Source organism: Lycium barbarum, chromosome 1, assembly GCF_019175385.1.
Source record: "Lycium barbarum isolate Lr01 chromosome 1, ASM1917538v2, whole genome shotgun sequence".
NCBI lineage: Eukaryota > Viridiplantae > Streptophyta > Magnoliopsida > Solanales > Solanaceae > Lycium > Lycium barbarum.
Window position 1 is genome coordinate 3,601,198 of NC_083337.1, and position 23,246 is coordinate 3,624,443.

The 23,246-nt window shown below is 33.8% G+C and overlaps 1 protein-coding gene across 2 annotated transcripts; it reads right to left on the minus strand.

Moving 5' to 3' along the window:
• Positions 1 to 1,803: 1,803 nt before the first annotated feature.
• On the minus strand, positions 1,804 to 7,973 carry LOC132629359 (glycolate oxidase 1-like). Of its 2 annotated transcripts, none has more exons than XM_060345040.1 (12): positions 7,708 to 7,973; positions 6,613 to 6,774; positions 5,725 to 5,849; positions 5,289 to 5,335; positions 4,949 to 5,026; positions 4,734 to 4,858; positions 4,414 to 4,480; positions 4,258 to 4,320; positions 3,641 to 3,710; positions 3,443 to 3,543; positions 3,045 to 3,149; positions 1,804 to 2,288 (listed from the first exon to the last, which is right to left on the minus strand). In XM_060345040.1, the coding sequence occupies exons 2-12, from the start codon at positions 6,750 to 6,752 to the stop codon at positions 2,094 to 2,096; spliced, it is 1,116 nt and encodes a 371-aa protein (XP_060201023.1). In that variant the 5' UTR covers positions 6,753 to 6,774; positions 7,708 to 7,973; the 3' UTR covers positions 1,804 to 2,093. The 2 variants fall into 2 exon arrangements, with proteins under 2 accessions (XP_060201023.1, XP_060201017.1); XM_060345034.1 differs by having other exon boundaries at positions 7,811 to 7,972.
• Between the last annotated feature and the right edge of the window lie 15,273 nt (positions 7,974 to 23,246).

The window sequence follows — 23,246 nt, forward strand, 5'->3', positions numbered from 1 at the left end:
GGGAGAAGGCTCTTATGATCTAGCCGATTGTGTTCTTGACCACACTAGATGGATGTTCGTTCCCTTTGATCCGGGTGACACCTTGTGTGATTTGAGAACACTATCTTGGGGGAGTCCTTGCTTGAAAAATGAGAGTGTTCTTGTTTGGACATTATTCTACATGTCAAATAGAACCAATGTCGAGTGGCATACTTCGTATTTTGAACCCATTGGTTTTATTATTCCCTTATGTCATGAACCTTGGAGGAATCAACTACTTGATACCTCATGTGTGCAAATGTTAGTCATGATTGTCATAGATGTGTGGTTGTACCACAAGTTTGTTCATCCTTGGCATGAATATGTGATTATTGCATTGTGTGCTAACCCTTAATCCTTGAGGAGTATGTTTTTGTTTGTCTCCCTTATGGTTTTTCAAGGTTTAGATTCGAGGACGAATCCTTTTCAAGAAGGGGAGAATGATGCAAGACGAGTTGCCTCAAGGACACTTAAAGGACCGTCTCGTAGAGCCAAAGTTTGGATGATAGCATGGAGAGGACGGATGGGAAATGGAACAGCATTAAAGTGGCCACCGAGTAAGGAAGGCTATACGCAAGAGGTCACATCCGCAAATTCAAGATTTCCATCTCCACAAGACTAGCCAAACAAGGCCCTTGCCTCATTAATGACATTTGTGTAATAATAGGGTCTTCTATTATTTAGTTAGTATAAATACATTGTCTTTCATTTCATTAGGGGACTTTTGACATTTGAAGAAAAGATGAGTGATTTTTGAGAGAGTTGTCTCTAGAGAGAGAAACTTGTAGAGAGGCCATGGATGGCTCTTGTTGAACCTTTGATTGTGAGAGGATTGGTTGCTTGGGAATTCAATTCCCTTGAGGTCATCCTAAGAGGTTGGTGCTTGTTTATGCTAATTAATTGAGGTCTTTAGGTTTGATACAACTTTAGGTTGCTTTTAATTCCATTTTCTTGTGTCAATCTATCTATCTTTTACTTTCCTTGTTATTTTATTGCTTCCGCGTATCCGTTATTGTATCACCCTATATAGTAAAAAAAAAAAACTTCATGGCAGCCGCTATTTTTCAAAGATTGGGCTGAAAAATGGCCAGTTAATGCTATTTCTACTGTCAGACAGTGAGAATGTGAAAATAAAATTTTTTATTTAGCAAATAAGTCCATATAACACTGCAGAACTCAAAATAGTAAATGGAGAGAATGTCTCTTTAAATTCAGAAGTAGAGAGCAAGACATTTAGATAGAATTTATGTTGCAAAGAATTATTAGTTAATTAAATATTCGTTCAATTTATGTGATACTTTTCGCTTTACAAAATTTAAATTATTTAGATTTTGACCAATATTTTAAAATATGTTTTTTCATTATATTGACATAAGAAGAATTACAACTTATAGTACTTTTCGCATAGTCTTTTAACATCAAAATTTTAATTTTAAAATTTGAGTTTGTCTAATCCAATATAGCTTCAGAGATTAATCAAATAGACTCTTGATAAGAAAAAATGTCATATAATAAGGGAGTGCATTGCAACTTCTTATGGACTTTTATCAGTAGAGTTTAAGTTTTATACACCATTAGAGTAAATTATTTTTTTACACCATCAGGTCTCCAGATGATATGTACAGGTAAACTTCCTTAAAATGTGAGATTTAAAATCTTGAGATTAAGATCTGTTACCTGCTATAACATGTGTAAAATATATATACACTGACTGTGTATATTACTTAAAACTCTTATCAGTATACCACAAAAAGGGAGAATATATAATGGAGGAATCTCTGGCCATTGATCAAAAAAATATCAGCTAACATTACTGGGAATAAATATCTTAACATCATCAAAACATATGCAAACTCATGACACAGAAATGAGTGTTGCAATGAAGATGAGTAAGTTATTCAGAACATGTGGAACTAATACAAAATTACAAATACCTTTAACACCATCAAAACATATGCATAACTCATCACACAGAAATGAGTGTTCCAATGAAAGATAAATAAGTTATTCAAAACTTATATGGAACTGATAATACTTAGCCTTGGTGAAATTATTTGACACCAAAAGTTTTATGTTTATAACCTTGGCGCTGGAAGAGAAGCCCGTGGAGCCTCCCAATCAGCCACGACGTGCTCACGGGTGATCTCCTTCAGTGAACGGCAGCCACTTAATGCCATGGTTAGCTCAAACTCCTCGCGCATCATCTTCAATACATTTCTGATACCGGCTTCTCCATCAGCAGCCAATGAGAAAACAACCGGTCGCCCAATCTGCAGATGCCACCACAAATGTCATGTTTTCTCTAAAACATGTGAGTTATAAGAAGAAACAAGAATAGTATGTCATAACCAAAGTGCCAAAAAGCTGGCCTTCTATACAAGGGCGGACTAGGTTAGAAGTTATGGATTCATGTGAATCTAGTGACTTTTGCCCAAACCCTGTATTTGTATTAAGAAATCCACTAATATCTATAATTATATGACTTTGAGCCCAGTTATTATTGTATATTAACTTGTGTTCGCTGAAGGAATCACTAAACTTCAAATTTTGAATCCAGCTCTGCTAATATATATGACCCCCTTGAAAATTTGTTACAAGTGGAAGTGACTTCTACTGAAAATGCTAAATTAGACTTCAAATGAACAAGTTATTATTGATGGTATGTCACATTCTTGCATCACAAAGGTATGGTTAATTATCACCATAAAAGATATACAAGTTTCACAATCACTTCCAGAATGGTCCTAACGCAAATCTAGGATTTAAACTCGATGAGTTCAACCTTAAAGTTGCACTGACTCATTGCACTGTTGGAAACCAAGGGTTCAGAATTTAATATTTTATTGTAAATTTAGTGATTTTCACGTACTATATTTCGTGTCCGAAATACTGGATTCAGTTGAGCCCATAGAACGATATGCTCCTAGTCCTAAATATGGAAATTTTAAAGTTTGAAACGACACGTTTTTGCTTGGCAATGACTAATGAACAATAAAATATTGAGGTTTGTGCTATGTTGTACTTACAAACACGCCTGAGGCACCAAGTGCCAGAGCTTTAAAGACATCAGTTCCACGACGGACACCTCCATCCAGGAACACGGGGACACGGCCTTGTGCAGCTTTCACAACCTATAAATTCACATGAAAACCGATGCTTGTAAAGAAGAGTATACAAGCTTTCAAACAAACGCAAATTCCAGAGGACAGACGACTGACGAGGCGAGAGGAACCAAAACAATACACTACTTAAAAAAAACAGGAACTAGAAACAAACAAAAATCTGTCGCTAATCCTATTTAGAGATGGATTATCATAAAATTTTGTTAGCTACGAGCAATATAACAATGGATTAGCACTGAAGTTCATAGCTAATTCCTGTTTTTTGATAGTGATAATCAGTAAACTAGAAACAAGTGAGATACCTCTTCAAGAGCCATAATTGTAGATGGGACATAGTCAAGTTGGCGAGCACCGTGGTTCGACACAATGATACCAGCTGCTCCAGACTGAACTGCAATTCTAGCTGCAGGTCCAAGGTAAAAAGTGTTTCACCACTGATATGTGCACAAGTATTGAACCGAATGATAGATGAGAAATTATCAAGAGTGTTATAATATTACCATCCTCAGCTGTAAGTACACCCTTTACCAGGATCGGCAGTGAAGTAATTGTCTGAAGCCACTGAACATCCTGTGCGTATTCAGAAAGAAATTTTTGATATCTGATACTTTGAGGTTCGTTTTAAATCACATGATAGTGACATCACCCGATGCGCAAGTTTTACAATAACTTCCTCTTTCCCAATTTATGTGACGCACTTTGACTGAACATAGAGTTCATAAAAGAATGAAAAACTTTTGAAACTTGTGGTCTAAAATAAGTCGTAGATACTTGTGTGCCTATAAATCATCTCATTAAGGGTAAAATAGAAAGTTTATCATTCATTAAGGGTAAAATAGGAAGTTTATCATTCTTTTTTAATAGACTAAAAAGAAAACTGCATCACATTTACTAGGACGGAGTTACATTTTATATGCCAAATAGTTTTGAATACCATTTCCTATGAATTCAAGGGGCTAAAAGATGGAGCACTACAACATTTGGTAGCTCCTGCAGAATTCTCATTTCATTTTGTGGTCAAAATATCTGTATTGTACACTTTTATCCGTTTCTACCTAATTTAAGATTTTAAAAGTTGTAGTTCTTGAGCTACATAAGCATAAGGATGTTAACGTACCTTCCAACTCAAAGAGCGATCAACTTGGCCAGCGACATAAGAAGCCAATCCAGAGTCATCAGCCTGCAAATAGAATTTTGTTAAGAAGACACATGAAAAATCTTAGAAATTATTTAGTACAATGGGGCCAGAAAAAACTCTGATTTTTCCACTCACTTTGTCCATCTTGCCAATGTCCAGTCCTTCAAAGTTCTTCAGTGTCAAATTTGGTGGCAAAGTAAATCTGCAAAGGGCGAGAAAACATTAACTTGTGGAACTTTATCTTAAGCGCCTTAGCTGACAAGACAAGTAATACAATTCACTACTAAAAGCAGGAATTAGCGACAGGCAAATTCTGTAGCTATGCAGAAAAATCTGTCGCTAATCCAATTTAGCAACGGATTATTAGAAAAATCTGTTGCTATGAGCAATTTAGAGACAAAGTTTATTGCTAATTCCAATTCTTTTTGTAGTGATTACACAATTGGAATATGCACCTGTTCTTAATGTCAGCTTCTCGACGTCCCAATCTCGGGGTATCAACAGTAAGGGCTATAGCCTTGAAACCTGCCCTTTCGGCTCTTCTCACCAGCTGCTCAACAACTTTTCTGTCCTTATAGACCTGGATAATCGCCACATCATATATGTTTAGGCTCTAGAGTAGTATATATAATTTGTGTATACTTCTGATATACTTTAGTTTCATGCTTACATAGAGCTGGAAAAAACGGACACCAGGTCCAGTTGAAGCAACCTCCTCTACACTTGAAGTTGCCCAAGATGACAATGTCTGCAACACCAATTTGTCAGGCCATCAACAAAGTGAAAGAAAAAACATTACAACTCACAGTAACTTTCCGTTCTTCAAGTTAAGGCTAAATCTTGACTGAGCTGCTTGGATGGTTTAGTCAGATATCATGCATATTATCTAAGGTGTTCTAGGATTTTAGTGATAATTTCAGCAATAACTCGACGCGCGTAAAAGCCTATTTGTGTTGAAAATGTGGACAGCATAGTTCAAAGTCATACTTGACAGACCACAACAGACTCACCATAATTGTTCCTGCTGCTGATGCTGCTCTTGCAGTAGCATACTCACCTACAAATAATCAATTAAAGTCATCAGATATGTAAATTCTAGTTGTTTTACTAGATTTACAAATACATAGGATTTAAAGTCCTCGAAAAGAACTTTTGACATTATACATAAAAACTCGTTAATCCAGGCGCGCAAACATAGACAAAATGATTAAACCAAACATGATCCACAATTTATCCATTACAATAACATACATATCAAATATCTGGTTCATATTTGCAGTAAGTCTTACAGGAAATAGTCTAATAGTTTAGGCATTAAACATTCCAAATTCATTGAGCGCTTATGAATGTTACAATGAAAAACTTCTCTATTTTTGCTAAAAGAACTTATATGGCAACATTACTTAAGGATAAAATATGAAGATACTTGTAAGAATCAAGGTATACCTTCAGGATGAGCCATTTTCTGCATAGCTGTTGGTGCAACCATGATAGGCATCGAGATCTTGAAGCCGAGCACGGTTGTGCTTATGTCAATCTTGCTTACATCAATAAGAATACGGGGCCTAAACCTGCAAAAACAGAGAAAGAACAGCTCATGAATACAACAAATATGTAGATATTGGATAATGGCCAAAAGTCATCCTGAATGATCTCTTGGAATTAACTTCACATATCATTACTAAACTTCATCCACTATAACAACAAAGTCACAGAACTATTTTACCCGCTATAACAGTGAGGTAACAAAACTATCTTTATCTTGAACTTTATCCACTATAACAGTAAAGTCAAAAAACTTTACCCATTATGACAGTGAAGTCACTAAACATTACCCACTTTAACTATATTGGGTAAAGTTGAGTTACTTTATGTAAGAATACATGGTTTTGTGATTTACTGTCATAATAGGTGAACTTTTACTCCCGCTGTCCCAATTTATGTGACACAGTTTGAATTTCGAGAGTCAATTTTTTTGATTTTGACTGTGAATTCGCACATAGAATCTTTAAGTTTTTAAAAATAAAATTTACATATTTGAAAAACTATGTAAGAAGTATTATACGTCACAATAATTAACAATTCAAACTATTTTTGAAAGGCATATCGAAAAAAATCCCGGTCAAAGAAAAACTTGTTTGACTCTTCAAATCCGAAAGATGCCCATAAATTGAGATGGAGGGAGTATGACTTTATTGCTTAGCCAGTAAAGTTCAATTACTTTAATGTGACAAAAGTTTTATGACTTTGCTGATATAGTGGATAATGTTCAGTGACCGATATTAACTCTCAAGCAATTTAGGACTTAGGTCTATGATGGCTAGAGCAACTTACAGAATTCTTGAAAAGGCATTTCTGTTCTCAGCCAGAGTCCATTGGTCCTCTGCTCCGGATGCATAGTAGTCATACACCATCTTTGGCAACTTTTCCTTGGCAATAGCCTCATACTCCATGACATTGGTAATCTCCCCCATTTTGTAGTTGTTTTATGCTCCCCTTAATTATGTAAAAACAATATAAGTTCAGTCTGTCAAGTGATAAATCAACAAACATTTCAACAGGCTTTAGTACTGTTCCATGAATCTGTATAATCTTATGATGCAAAAAAAAGAAGATCCATCTAGCCAAGGGGTGCACAAAAAATGTAAAGTTTACTTAGACCATAATTTTTTTGGTTTTCAATCCAGTATCCGGTACCCGTATTGAGGCCCGACTAATCTGGATCCGCCATTTAAGTAGAAAGCGCCCTAACAAGTTTTTTTCCATATCTAGGGCTCGAACCTGAGACCTCTAGGTAAGGGTAGAGGACCTTATCCATCTCACCACAACCATTGTTGGTACTTGGGCCATAATTGATCATCCAACTAGGGTATAACGGGGTTACCATATTTATATAATACTCCATCCGTCCCATTTTATATGAGAGGATTCAGAGTACGAGCGTCAAATTATCTAATTTTCTGTGTGAATTCAGATATAAAATCTTTAAACTTTTTGAAATAAAATTTACATATTCAGAAACTATATAAACAAATAGTTAAGTCAAAATTCAAAATATTAAAATACGAAAAAATCTCAGAAAAACTCCTATAACTCTCCAAATAGCAACTGCATCACATAAAGTAGGACAGAGAGAGTAATAGATAAGATAATATTGGATTATATATCTATCTATAAACAAGATGCAACATTGACATGCTTGGAAGAAAACACATCACTTGAATAAGAGAAAACAAGAATAAAGATTAAAGATATCAAGTAGGACATAGTGAGGTACTTCCTACCTATCTTGAACAAAAAGAGGTATAAAACATGCATGCAACAAATATAGCTTAGGGGATGTTCAAGATTTAATATATATCTATATATGCAATATTATTTTCGATATACAAAGTATAATTTTCCGACAAGGTGTGTATTTCAACTGACCACTCTTCAGTCTATGTAGCTACGCCAACTACAAATAGTAAAGAGTTCAAGATTCTTGAGAAGAAAAAAGAAAGAAAGTGTTTGAAAGGAAGTTAGAGAAAACCTTAGAGTACTCCCAAGCAATGGAGGAGTGAAACTATAGTTGATATAAAGATAGAGAAAAGAACATAAGAAATACTACTGACAAAGATATCAGGAAGACACCAATTAAATAGAAGAATTAAGAAAGAAGACAAAGAAGTTGAGCCTAAAAGAAGAGAGAGACACATATAGAGGATGAGTATTTGGAGGTGAATATTTGAAACCACATCCGATTAGAAGAAACAGATGAGTGGCTCTCTACCACTTATCTCTTTAATGCTTATCACATTTTTATCATATCATCTCAATAATTTTCAAAAATGTGTTCATCTATAAGACTTTCTGAACTTGCATGTTCGTAGTTTTGTTTTTAGTAATAAGTCTATGTGGCATATTTGGACTTGCATGTTCGTAGTTTGTTTTTAGTAATAATTCTGTGGCATTTTGTCATACTACGTTTTATCATTTTATGCCCACTCCCTTTGCATTGCCATTATCTTGTTAAAATAGGAGGCTTAAAATGCCGATAATTAGTTAATTAGAAAAAATGGTGTGAAAAATTGAGAGTCGTTGTACCTAGTGAAAGAATGCAAAAAGAGCACTCAACGATCACCAGAGGCGGCGAATTCAAAATTTAAAGTTAATAAGCTCTAAAGTTTATTATACGTCTTGTCTCTGAGTCCGGAGCCAAAATGGCTTATTTTTGCAGCTATTAGACCAAAATAGGCTGTTTTTTTTTTATACCACAATGGGCATTTCGTTCATTATTCAACGAAATACCCAGCATTTACTGTTCATAGCCGCAACATTTTTTTTTTGCATTTTTTTTTGTTTGCAGTTCGTGAACTACTTAACGAAATAACTATTTTTTTTTTTTGTATTTCGTGAATAAAAACAAAACTTTTTTTTTTTTTTTTTGCATTTCGTGACACAATCAACGAAATAGATTGTTTTTTTTTTTAAATTTCGTGAATAAAAACGAAACTGTTTATTATTTTTTTTTTGGCATTTCGTGAATTAATCAACGAAATGTGTTTTGTTTTTTGCATTTCGTGAATTGATGAACGAAATAAGGTTTTTTATTTTTTTTTCTTATTTTTTGTATTTCGTGAATAAAAAAACGAAATAGGAAATTATATATATATATATATATTTTTTTTTTATTTCATTCATATACCAATGAAATAGGATGAATATATATATATTTTTTGTATTTCATTTATATAAAAATGAAATAGGAAAATAATTTATTTTTTTCGTTTATATACCAACGAAATGTTTTATTCCATTTCGCAGGTATATAACGAAACCCCCCCCCCCCCCCGCCCCTTTTTTACCGCTTTTCTGCTCTCCATATCGCTATGGTTTTTTTTTTTTTTTTTTTTTCATTTCTGTTGGTTCAATCTGTTTTAGACGAGCATTGAATAGTTGTCAAAATAATACCTTTTAGATTTCGTGACTTAATTTGCGAAATTTTTTACTTTTCTTCATTTATAAATATTGTCCTGTCTTTACTTATGGTATATCCTTAGTCTTTCAATTTTCCTTTATCCATCTCATATCTTTCGTCTATTGTTTTTCTCTTATCTGTTTCATATCCTTCAACTTTTATTTTTTCTCTCATATATTTCATAAAAGATGACGGAAACTCATGTTAAAGCGTATTTATTTTGGGGTGGTGAAGTTGTTGCCCTATTTCAGGACCACAGTTGTATCTAACCGAACCTGCTTCATACACAACTTCACCACCCCAAAATAAATACACTTTAACATGAGTTTCCGTCATCTTTTATGAAATATATGAGAGAAAAAATAAAAGTTGAAGGATATGAAACAGATAAGAGAAAAACAATAGATGAAAGATATGAGATGGATAAAAGAAAATTGAAAGACTAAGCATATACCATAAGTAAAGACAGGACAATATTTATAAATGAAGAAAAGTAAAAAATTTCGTAAATTAAGTCACGAAATCTAAAAGATATTATTTTGACAACTATTCAATGCTCGTCTAAAACTGATTGAACCAACAGAAATGAACAAAAAAATAAAATTAAAACCATAGCGATATGGAGAGCAGAAAAGCGGTAAAAGGGGGGGGGGGGGGGTTCGTTATATACGTGCGAAATGGAACAAAACATTTCGTTGGTATATAAACGAAAAAACTAAATTATTTCCTATTTCGTTTTTATATAAATGAAATACAAATATATATATATATATATATATATATATATTCATCCTATTTCATTGGTATATGAATGAAATAAAAAAAAAATATATATTCATCCTATTTCATTGGTATAAATATATATATGAATGAAATAAAAAAAAAAAAATATATATATATATATGTATTCGTATTTCGTTTTTACATAAACCAAATGAAAACAAAATTATTTTCCTATTTCGTTTTTTAATACACGAAATGCAAATATATATATATATATATATATAATTTCCTATTTCGTTTTTCTATTCACGAAATACAAAAAATAAGAAAAAAAAATAAAAAACCCTATTTCGTTCATCAATTCACGAAATGCAAAAAACAAAAACAAAAAAAAAACACATTTCGTTGATTAATTCACGAAATGCCAAAAAAAATAAATTAAACAGTTTCGATTTTTATTCACGAAGTTAAAAAAAAAAAACAATCTATTTCGTTGATTGTGTCACGAAATGCAAAAAAAAAAAAAAAAATCGTTTTTATTCAGGAAATACAAAAAAAAAAAAAAATTGTTGCGGCTATGAACAGTAAATTCTGGGTAAACAGCTATTTCGTTAAGCAGTTCACGAACTGCAAACAAAAAAAAAATGTTGCGGCTATGAACAGTAAATGCTGGGTATTTCGTTGAATAATGAACGAAATGCCCATTGTGGTATATAAAAAAAAAGACAGCCTATTTTAGTTTAATAGCCGCAAAAATAAGTCATTTTGGCTCCGGACTCTCTTGTCTCTATTGTGCTTATCCTAGTTTTATCATATCAACGTACGTGCATGTTTCGTAGTTTGCTTTTAGTAATAATTCTATGTGGTATTTTGTCATACATTTTATCATTTCATGCCCACTCTCTTTGGCATTGGGATGAGTATTTGGAGGTGAATATTTGAAACCACATCCGATTAGGAGAAACAGATGAGTGGCTCTCTACCACTTATCTCTTTAATGCTTATCACATTTTTATCATATCATCTCAATAATTTTCAAAAATGTGTTCATCTATAAGACTTTCTGAACTTGCATGTTCGTAGTTTTGTTTTTAGTAATAAGTCTATTTGGCATATTTGGACTTGCATGTTCGTAGTTTGTTTTTAGTAATAATTCTGTGGCATTTTGTCATACTACGTTTTATCATTTTATGCACACTCCCTTTGCATTGCCATTATCTTGTTAAAATAGGAGGCTTAAAATGCCGATAATTAGTTAATTAGAAAAAATGGTGTGAAAAATTGAAAGTCGTTGTACCTAGTGAAACAATGTGTAAAGAATACTCAACGATCACCAGAGATGATGGATCCAGAATTTAAAGTTTATAAGTTCTAAAGTTTATTATACGTATTGCCTTTATTAAGCTTATCACACTTTTATCATATCACCTCAATAATTTTCCAAAATATGTTTATCTATAAGACATATTTGAACTTTACATGTTTGTACGTAGTTTGTTTTTTAGTAATAATTCTATGTGGTATTTTGTCATACATCTTATCATTTTATGCCCACTCTCTTTGCCTTTTCCCATTATCTTGTAAAAATATATAGGAGACTTAAAATGCGGATAATTAGTTACAAAAAAATGATGTGAAAAATTGAGAGTCGTTGTACCTAGTGAAATAATGCGAAAAGTGCACTCAACGATCACCAGAGATGACGAATTTAGAATATGAAATTTATAAGTTCTAAAATTTATTATACGTCTTTCTCAATAAGTATACATGATTCAAACAAAAATTATTAGATTTTGCCGAATTACTTCCTATGCCAGCTATGCCCCCAAATATCTTAGGATTAACTAGCTATGAATTCTCATTGGTTATGTTTCTCAAATCCGTATTTCCTATGCTGCCACTTGCCTCTGTTATCATCCCATCAATAATTTCCCAAAATGTTCATCTATTCAGACATTTGAACTTACATGTTTGAATTTTGTAGTTGATAATTCTCTGTGGCTTTTTGTCATACGTCTTATCCCACTGTCATTATCTTATCTAATAAAAATAGGAGCCTAAAAAGGCTGATAATGAGTAAAACAAAAGGTGGGTTGTCATCATATATTCCCTCATAATAAGTAAAAGAAAAGGTAGTTTGTCATTATCTATTCCCTCAATCATAGGGCATGCAAAACGCTTAAGAAATATGATAAGACATACGCCATTTCATCCCAATGAAAATAAAGATCAAATTATAATTGAAATCACTTGTAGTATATGAGGAATTGAAATCACTTGTAGTATATGAGGATTCAAATTTTAGGAGTTCTCGACTCGAAATTTATGGGTCCTAAAGTTTATTATACGTACATAGTTAGTGAATTTCTCAATAAATATTCAAGATTCGGATCAAGATTACGAAGTTCTACCTAATCCGTACTTCCTATGCTAGCTTCGCCCCTAAATAATAATAACTATGCATCAATACCAAATATTATGGGGCTGGCTAGCTATATGAACCCTCATTGATTATGTTTCTCTATTTAAATTAATCTCCGATTATATTATGAGAATTCATCATAAATTAACCAATTTCATGCTACTTGTACGTCAATATACCTTAAGTCTCCTGCTTTACAAATTCTAGAGAGTACCCCAAATGGATGAATATCAAGAAAAGTCGAAATTTAATTTTAGTAGAAATAGACCAAGTTAGGTAATTTCTTTACATTCATCTCTTTATTGCGCGGTAACCGGTAAGCAGCGTTCTCAATATATGCACCGATAGAAGCTAGCAGGTATCGATAAAATAAAAACTAGCAATTACCGATATGCACAAATTGGCCCAAATAGCTAAAATCTCTACTCCCTCCGCCTCAAAATACTTGTCACATTATCTTCTAGAAAGTCAATTTGATTAATATTAAGAGCTAAATTAAATTAGGTTAATTTAATATTTTATAATTAAAATTAGATATTTGATAATTGTTCAAAAATTACTATAAGTTACAATTCTTCTCATATCACTATGGTGAAAAATTATATCTTAAAATGTTGATCAAACTTCATGTAGTTTGAATATCGAGAAACAAAAAGTGACAAATATTAATATTTTGGGACTATAGCCTTTTGGGATTGTTAAGTCTGGTGCCTCAAGTTCATAGGAATATGACAAGTCAATTGATGATTGTGAAATTCCTCGGCATGGGTGTCGCTTCACTACAATTGGCCACATCCATACACCATGCAGCAAGAATTAAGGCTTTTCATATGTTAAAAATTGCTCTCACAGTGTGCAAGTTGGTTACGCAGTTGAGCAGAAACATGTCTTGCCTCTTGTTCAATGATAGAGGCATCAAACGTGTAAATTTATAGACTAAAATCATGTGAAAGAATAATATCACAGAGTCTTTGAGCCAAACACACTCCCCTATATAACTATATGATATAATAGTTTCAAACAATATATAGATAGAATTGCTTGCTCAATAATGAGAGATTATTAATTTTTTTCGAAAACAAACAAGAACAACATATCAACTGTGATTTTACAAGTGAGGTCTGGAGAATGTGAGGTGTACTTTATGAGATAGATATATACACTCCTAAATGTGTTTGAAAAGTAAACTGATATAATCCGTGTAACTATCATAGAATTTTGGTAATTAAATTAAGCAGTTTCTTGTTCATTTACAATCAAAATTTATTAGTTTATGGGACTTTGTTTTAGTTTTCAATACTGGCTTAGCTAATTTACTATTCTTATGGTGTACAGTGACAAAAAGCCAAAAGTGTAGTACCTACAAGGCTCGTCCATGTTTTAATAATAATAATAATAAAATATTTAATAATAATAAAAGAATTTGGTAGTAATGATAAAACTTTTTGGTATTTTTATCAAGTGATCAATTTCAAATTGAAACGCCTTATCATATATGTATAGCTTTTGAACCAACCACTGCAGTATATCCATCAATTACGACAATACTTTAGGGGGGCAATTATTGGAACAATGATGTTAACCAATTTTAAAGTATTAAGTAACTTATCGGAAGAAAAAATAAATATAGCCCATAATATATGGGGGTTTGAATTATTTTGGTCCTTCATATGTATCTTAATTCACATAAATTGTTCTTAAAATATGCAAACACTGAACATTTTTAGTCCTAAATCTTAAAACTAGCGGAAACAGTTCATAAAAACTATTTCAATTGAACGTAACAGTTTTGGGCAATTTGTATGATTTCCCTTCATACAAACTGGTCTTTAATTTTTACCCTCCGCTTAAAAAGGTGGCCGAAAATATCTCGAGATTTTGGGTTCGAAACCCAGTAGAGTGAAAAATAATAATATTTTCGCAAGACATAGGTTTCTATGAACTTATGCCTATTCGGACGAAGTTACATAGAACCTATGCCGGAGACGATAGACTTTGCCTTGTAAGACAAACTTTTAGTTATGTCTTAAGGCAAAGTCTGCCGCATAATGCAGACTTTTTCCAAAAGTCTTGCCTTGCGATATTATTTTTTTACTAAGCGGAGATTCAAACCCAAAACCTCTTTTCAAGCGAGAGCAAAATTTAAAGCAATTTGAGGGGAAAAAAAAATTAAAGACCGCCCCAAAAGAAGGACAATCCGCGCAAAAAAAAATACAGTTTTTGACAAGGTTACTTTAGAAAAGTCCTTTTATTTTTACTATTTGAGGGGTATATATATTAAAGACTACTAGTTTGATCATTTTCTCAATTTATTGGAGTAGTGAATTAAAGTTTGTTTCACCTGTCATCTATAGCTTTTCTGGAAACAAATTATCCGTATACATCAAATCCATAGGTTCCTACCATGTATTTTTCAATTATTACATTAAATGATTATATTCTCATTTTAATTTACAAATACGATAATATTAAATAATCAATTTAATGTAAATATTGATAGAAATAAATATTTTCCACGCTCTTTATATTATTTGTTACTCGCAGATCTTCCATCTATGACGGATATCGGCTTCTTTTAAACGATCAACAGTTCTCATCGTTCCAAGGGCCATACAACATATTTGGCTGCATATAAATATGATGAGCTTTAGCAAAGAAAAATTACGAGATTCTTTTTTAATCTTTTCCACAAATAACCAAATTAATTTGCTAGAAGATCGATCGTTTTAATTCATTTTCTTGATTATTCTGACATATCTTTACCCAAAAATGAAAAGGTTGAAAGCTATAACGGTTGACAAGAAACAAACAATAACCAAATTGCACAATGAGGTAACAGCGGAAGAAATACCAAGTCAAAACTTCCAACACTATTTGAACCAAGAGAAAACAATATACACTAGCACAAAATGGAAATCCGGACAACAACTATACCAACAACAAAATAGCAAAGTAAGCAAAATAAATCAATTGCAAGAGACACCAAATTTACGTGGTAAAACCCCTTCAAGGTGAAGAGGAAACATCCACGGGTCCAAAAGCTCCACTTTATCAAATGAGAGAGTTCCAAAGTTCTCCAAAATGGCTACAATATGAATGCCAATTGCGGAGCAATAATAACAATAAGAACAACCATCAAACAAGAGAAAATTGGAAGAAAGTCACCCAAAAAACGCAGCTACTGTTCATTGACGAAAATATGAAGCTGCGGGTCTCCAATTCCACCTCTGTCAGTTTCCAATCAAAGATTAAGATGAAAGGAACACGCTGTCCAAAAATCAGCTCAATCGGACAAGGAACGAAGCGAGAATCGATAAAACAATTTGGCTGCACAGATTGATTTTTAAGAAGGAAAAATTTGCTCTCTCTCTCTCGCTCTCTATTTTTGTTGAAAGGCTGCTCTTTCTCCTCATGTTACTTGGCCCAAAATTAGACCTAATAGGTCTTTTAATGTATGAGCCAAAAAATATAAGTGGGCTGGACCAAGTTGGGTATTTATTTATTCACATAGGAAGGGAAAAAGCCCAAAACCCAATAAGTTGGTATCAGAGCCCTCACGGTTCGCACACCCAACAATAACCACTACCTATCTGCCCTCATTTTTTCTAATTTTAATAGCCAAACATTTATTTTCAAATTTATGTGGTATAATTTGATTATACGAAATTTAAGAAAACAAAGACTTTTGAAACTTGTGGTCTGAAACAAAACATTGATATTTGTGTGGCTGTAAATCATTTCATTAAGGATAAAATGAGAAGTTTCAAGTTAAATTAATTTTAACTAGAGAAATTTACTCATTCTTTTCAGGACAAACTAAAAAGAAAAGCGTATCATATAAATCGTAATGTTAGGAAAGCGTATCACATAAATTATAATGTTAAGAAAGTGTATCACTTACATTGTAATGTTAGGTTGCAAAAAAAACAAAGAACTTCACAAAATCATTATTGATATACAGTACTCTCTCTATCCAATTTATGTGATACACTTTCCTTTTCAGTCCGTTCCATAAAGAATGATACATTTTTTTATTCAAAAATAATTTATTTGGCATGTTTTAAACCACAAAATTCTTTTATTTCTTAAATTTCGTGTCCAATTAAATTATATCACATAAATCGGACGGAGGGAGTAAATTATTTTTATTACTACTTAAATTATAGGGAAAGGGTCAAATATACCGCTCTACTTTAGTTTATTGGCTAACTTTATCCTCCGTTAGCTAAAGTAATCAAATATACCCCTCCCATTACAAGTTGGGGCCAAATATACCCTTACCGCTAGCAAAGTTTCAAAAACACCCTCATTTCTAATATATTTCCATATAAACAAGTCTAGTCATTGAAATTGGGTAACATGGACGCTATATATTATTTAACTTATTCTATGTGGTGCCTACTGTTGACACCCAATTTTGTCCCTCCTTTATTCCAATTTATTTCCTTGGGTTTCTAATTTTATTAACAATCTAAATACTTTATTTTCATTACTATTAACATTGTTATCCTTCTTATTATTTTCATCTTCACTATTTTACTATAAACATTACTAGTATTACTTTATCACAATTTTTAATGGTTCGTCATCGTTTCATTTTCGGAATTTGTACTCGTTAAATTAATTATAGGTCAATACTTTAGTAAGTCCTTTACTTTCTACATATTAATTACTAATTGTCTTCACATAGTATATATTGTATTAGTTATTAAGTTAGAAGCCCAAGAACAATTAAAATGAAGGAGGAAAGACCAATACTGTAACACCCCGCATCTTGGAACTGAGTTTAAGCTCATATCATTAGAATTCTAGTGGAAACACTGAAGGTTTGAACGTTTTGCGAAAATGATTGATAGGCCTACTTCGGGCAGCGATAACTCCTTGATCGGTTTGGAATTTGGGAAAGTACCCTCAATGAAAGTTGTAGTATGTAGAAATACCTTTCTAACGATATAAGGACCAAGCCAATCAGAGATCGGAGCAAGGAGATATGATCGTCTCAATATGGCTAATAGTAAGGCACTTGAAATCCTATAGAATCGGCTAAGTTTTCGATACGTCTTCCTTCCAGTCAAATTTCGTGAAAATACGTTGGGTATTTGAGGAAACCTCCTTGATGAAAGTCGTAGACCTTTGAAATAGCTTTCCAACGGTATATTATGGGAGTCAAACGGACATCTGTGCAAAGAGTTATGCCCATTTTACTGAAGCTTGTCTTCGCTGGAAATTCTGCTTGTGTTACGGTGGACGTTACGGGCCGTAACACGTGTTACGGGACCGTAACATGGAGCCGTAACGTCCCAAAAATTTCTAGAAACTCACTGGAAATTTTCACAAAGGAGCGGTCCCAAGTTACGGTCCGTCCTTCGTGTTACAGGGCCGTAACATGGGGCGTCCTTTGGTCCGTTAAGTACGTTTCGGGTAACCTGACTTCGAGAGGCCATAACCCAATCATAAATTGGGAATTTGGGAAAACGCAAAGAAGGACAGTTGTAGATAATTGAAATACCTTTCCAACCATAGGTCGTGGGCCTAAATGTGACATCAGGATAGGGAGATATGGACGTTTTAAGACAGAAAGGTCCCAACCCGATTTCAAGTCGGGTCAAACCCATATCCCCTTGGTATTTAAGGGAAATGCTCAACCCTAGCAGCCCCATTTTCTCATATTTTCATATTTTAGAGAGAGAGAGAGAGAGAGAGAGAGAGAGAGGAGAGTTAGAGAGAGAAAGTAGAGAATCAATCAAGTTGGAGGCCCCGAATCCCGAGGCTCGTGAAGGATAAAGTGTAGTACAAGTTGTTGCCGTCGTTCTAAGCTAAAAATAGAACTTGGGGATGTTGTTTTCGTGGTGACTACTCATAAAAGGTAATGTTTCTACTCCCTAATCATTTATAGTTGTGAATTGATGAATTCTTGGGAGAATAATAAATGGGTTTGATAAAGAGAATTATATGACCTATGCTAGAGTTTTTGGATTGTTGACTTGGGATAGTTGTATTCATGTGGGTGATGAAGAATGATGTTAATTACACCTAATTGAGATTGTAGAATCAGCTAGAAGTAATAGAGTGAGGATTGGGTGAAGAAGACACCATTAATGAAGGTTGTGGAGCTTCATGCCCACCAAGTGTTTGATAAAATGCTTAGATGAACAAAACATGGATATTGTTGCTAATATAGAGTCCCTATGATCTGTATTGCTATAGATTAAAGTTGAAGGGATTGAAGGACATTGTGATACGCTCAAAAGCAGGAAGTTAAGGTATGTAGAACTTCCATCCACATGTGGGAATCTCTACGTTCTTCCCCATGCTCCGTTTCTTGATATTCATGAAGTTCAAATCCTAGGGCACTAAATCCAACTTATTGGTAGCCCGTAGTTATGTATTTATGTACATGAATCTTGTATCTATATTCGTTATTGTATTCCTAATCTTCCATTACGGTTATTAGGAATCCCAGCTTAATCCATGAATCATGAATTCTTCCTCATGTGTTCTCATTATGTTTATATGAAACTTTATGATTTCATCCAGCAAGTTACAAGCATGTTTTCAAGTCAAGTATATATATATATGATTACGAACTATTGTTATTACTCATGAACCAAAAACATGTTTTGCAAGATTATGACAAGTTATCTTATGAAGCTATATTTACAAGTTATGATTCATGAAAACCATGTACAAGCAAGTTATGATTCATGAAAACCATGTGCAAGCAAATTATGATTCATGAAAGCCATGTACAAGCAAGTTATGATTCATGAAAACCATGTACAAGCAATGTATGATTCATGAAAACCATGTACAAGTAAGTTATGATTCATGATATACCATGGGCAGCAAGTGCCACTATTTTACATGTTCATGTTTTGGGAGTTGCATTAATTACCGAGGAGGGCTTCAGATAGCCTGAAACTACGTAGCCACCGTAGGATGAGGATCGCTCCACCCATGTCCCGGACGATCTCTCATAATGACTGGATCCTTTAATATTTTATTAAATCTCATGTTCCCTGGCAAGGACTGAGTGTTCTGCTGGCGGGATGCAAGCACCAGACCATGGATCGGTTATAAGTTATTGCTCTCCCTACTTATGATATTTTTACCATGTTTTATATATATATGTATGCACTCATGTTCATGTCCAGGTTTTCAGTTTCAGTTCTTATCATGTTATTCCATGTCCCATGTTATTTCTTTCAGTTGTTTTACATACCAGTACATTCAATGTGCTGACGTCCCCTTTTTATTGCCCGGGGGCCTGCATTTCACGATGCAGGTACTGATATACAGGACGACACATCTGCTCAGTAGGACAACATTCGTATCAGCTTATTGGTGAGCCCCATCTCATTCGGGGTTTAGTCAACTTTGGTTTTATGTTTAGTTATGCAACTAAGGTATGCTGGGGGCCTTGTCCCAGTAAGTATGTCTTTCAGTCAGACTCATGATAGAGATTTCATAGACTATACAAGTCAGTTATGTCATGTCAGACATTCGAAGTCGTATAACCATTTTGGCTCATTCATGTTATTTCTGCACTCATGTTTAAATAAGTATTTTTATTAAGTATTATGACTTACTACGTTTTATAAAGGCTCATCATGCATTCACGTTATATTCCGCATATGTTATGTATCATGATGATTCAACAAGCCATGTGGTTCGCTCGGTCACATGCAGTCAGGAACCGAGTGCCGTGTTACGTCCAGGCCATGGTTCGGGGCGTGACAAAGCTTGGTATCAGAGCCTAGGTTCAAGTGTCTTTAGGGAGTCTATGAAACCGTGTCCAGTGGGGTCACTTTTATATGTGTGAAGGCCCCATACATATAAACAGTTGACCACCAAAACATTCAGGATTGCCTCATTTCTTTCTACTCTAGATCGTGCCATGTCTTTGAGTAATAAGTAACCTTTTCTTCCAATCAAATTACGTATGTTTCGAATGCGCAGACGACGAACAGATAATTCAAGGTCTAAGTAAGGATGTTTACCCATAGGGGGTACAATTGTGCAGTACTTACTGGTAACGAATGAGACTTCAAGTGCTATTGAAAGTGGAATACAATGTAAGATGCCCGAGAAGGGGTGTAGTAGAATGAATGGTATGTTGAATGATAATGATGTTCTTGAGAAAGAAGAATGGGATACCACAGGGAGAGGATATTAGAGAAATTAGAAAAGGAGCTAAGTCTGCAGGAAACGTAAATCATGAAGGATCTCAAGGAAGTGGTGGCAGACAGTTTTCTACCGGAGGTCATCAGGACCCACTCCATCTACAATTAAAGATTGAAAGGGAAAATAAACAGGAAAGTGTAACAGGTACAGTTTGATTTGGACATATGAGGTAAGTTCATCATTTTTATACTGTTGTTGAAATTGGGAGCCCTGTGTGGCTATGATATGATATGATATATATGTATATATGCTGGCCTTGTGAGGCATTGTTGGTATTTCCTACGTGCAGGTTTTGAGATAGTAAGAAATACAGAGGAAACTCTGCCAAAATTTTCCTAGAAATAAAAGGAGAAAAAGATATAAGTTCGTAATATGTCTGGAAAAGCCATGTCAACAGTAATGATAAGATTTGACTAAGTTACGAGTACGGATGACTTTGAGAAATAAGATTTGATTTCCTATTCAGATGAACACCTTGAGTGGGTGACAGTTCGGATACATCCGAATGTGTGTTAGAAAACAAGGGCTTAAGTTAAGTTCAGAGTAGAGTGATTAGTGGAAGAAGAAATCAGCTAAAGCCGTAAGAGAGCAAACTACAGAAGAATAGCTTTTAAGAGTTGTCAAAAGAGGTTGTCCTAAGATTTACAAGTGTGAGCAGAGTTAAGTCGTTAAGATGGAGTATGCCAGTTATGAATACAGAGCAACCCGTTCATGTAAGTAAATTTAGTTCTTTTTCCCCATGAGAAATTGCTCGGATGTGAGTAAAAAAAAAAGTCAGTGTTGTAGAGTACAAAGGAATTGCAGAAGGTAAGGAATGTTAATTGGATCCCATCAAAAGAGAAGAATTTGTAAGTATAAGACGTTAGCCTTGGTCTAAGGGGGAGATACATAAATCGCCAGTAAGTCCAATGAGATAATTGAAGACTCGAAGGGTTAGTATGAGATATGAAGAACCTCTGTTCAGTTAGGTTGACATAATGAGATAGTCTCCATAAGGAATATGCCTCATCTTAGAGAAAACCCGAAGTGAGTAGAATGATCGTCGAACGGATCGTGTCAAGTTCAATTACTATCGATTAGGCGATCATAGAAAAGCTATAAGATCATGCCCAGTTATGTGTCAAAAGGATAGTGCCATTGCATAAGACTCTAATCTTTAAGGTGCTAGTGGAAGACTTAGCACACAACAGTACTATGAGTATTTTAGGAAGTATCTCAAAAAAAAAAAAAAATCAAGTATGGGAAATATGGCTCATGATTTAGGCAGACTAGAGAACTATGGTGAAAGAAGTTCACCGCTTATCCAAGCTAGGAATTCGACTTTCAGGCTCCGAAGTAGGTGGAGTTGTTGCCCAGAACATGGCTTATTCCTCCTTAGTCATCGAAGTTAGAGAGAAGCAGTTTGGTGATTCCTACTTGCTGCAGATGAAAGAGGGAATTCACGAACAGAAAGCCTTAGCTTTTGAACAAGGGGGAGATAATGGTACCTTGAGATACCGAGGCAGATTATGCGATCCAGATGTAGATGGATCAGAGAGCTAATTATGTCAGAAGCTCACCATTCTAGGTCTACCTCGTTCAGCTAGGAGGCATGATTTAATTTGGGTGATTGTGGACAGACTTGTTATACATCATTTTAAACCGGGTTAAATTAGGAGTACAACATATTGGTGATTCCTATTTGTTTTATTTTAAGGAGTCGTCACCTAATTGATTTTAAGATGAATTAGAGCACCTAATTATTAACTAAGGTAAAGCTAACTAAACCTCCATTAATAGTCTGCTTAATCAGTGTGATTCTAGGTAAGGATTATATATTATCCTAAAGGGAAGGGGTTAGGCATCCTTTAGAATCCGTTAACTACGGTTATCCGACCAAACTTAGGTTAATTAATTAAGGTTAAATAAGATGCTTAAATTTTAAGAAAATGACTTATAATGTTACTAAGGTTTTAAAGAAAAAATATGATAACGCTGTTTAAAATAAGATTTAAAAAATATGCTAAGACTTTAAATAAAAAACGCTATTTTAAAAATGAGACTTGCAAGCTTTTAAGAAAAGACCTAGCCAATTTAAACTTAGAATAAAATTACATCATATGGGTAGAGTGGTGTAGAAAATCATAGACTTATTTTATAAATAGAATGCAAAAGATGATGAATTTTCTTTCTCTTTTTAACTTTATTTAACTATGCTCGGCTAAAAATATGTATAATTTGATGAGTCTTGAAAACAATGTTTATAAAATATGCTTGAGTTTATATTTGCGTATTAGTGACGCTTTAGAAATGTCTATGATAGTAAGAATAAAATATGATTCCCTTTACTTAAAATATATAGTCATGGTATTTTGCAAATCAATTGTTCCAAGCGTCATCTTTTGGAATTAATTTTAGTCTTCCTTAAACTAACTATCCATTACTAAAATTCAACCTACTAATTCATTAGGATTCATCTAAGTTAAGAAAATAAAATAAGATAAGGTTAGTCATACAAAGCAAATCTAAAATACACAACAATAAAATAAGGTAGAGGGGGAAGAAAATTGAATGGATCTGGCCCATTTTTCAGGCCTATTCATGCTATTGGGCTTCGGCCCAGTAATTTTCATTGTAGGGCCGCGGCCTGCTGCTGCTGTATGGGCTTTGGCCCAATAATAATTTTTATATGCTGTTGCG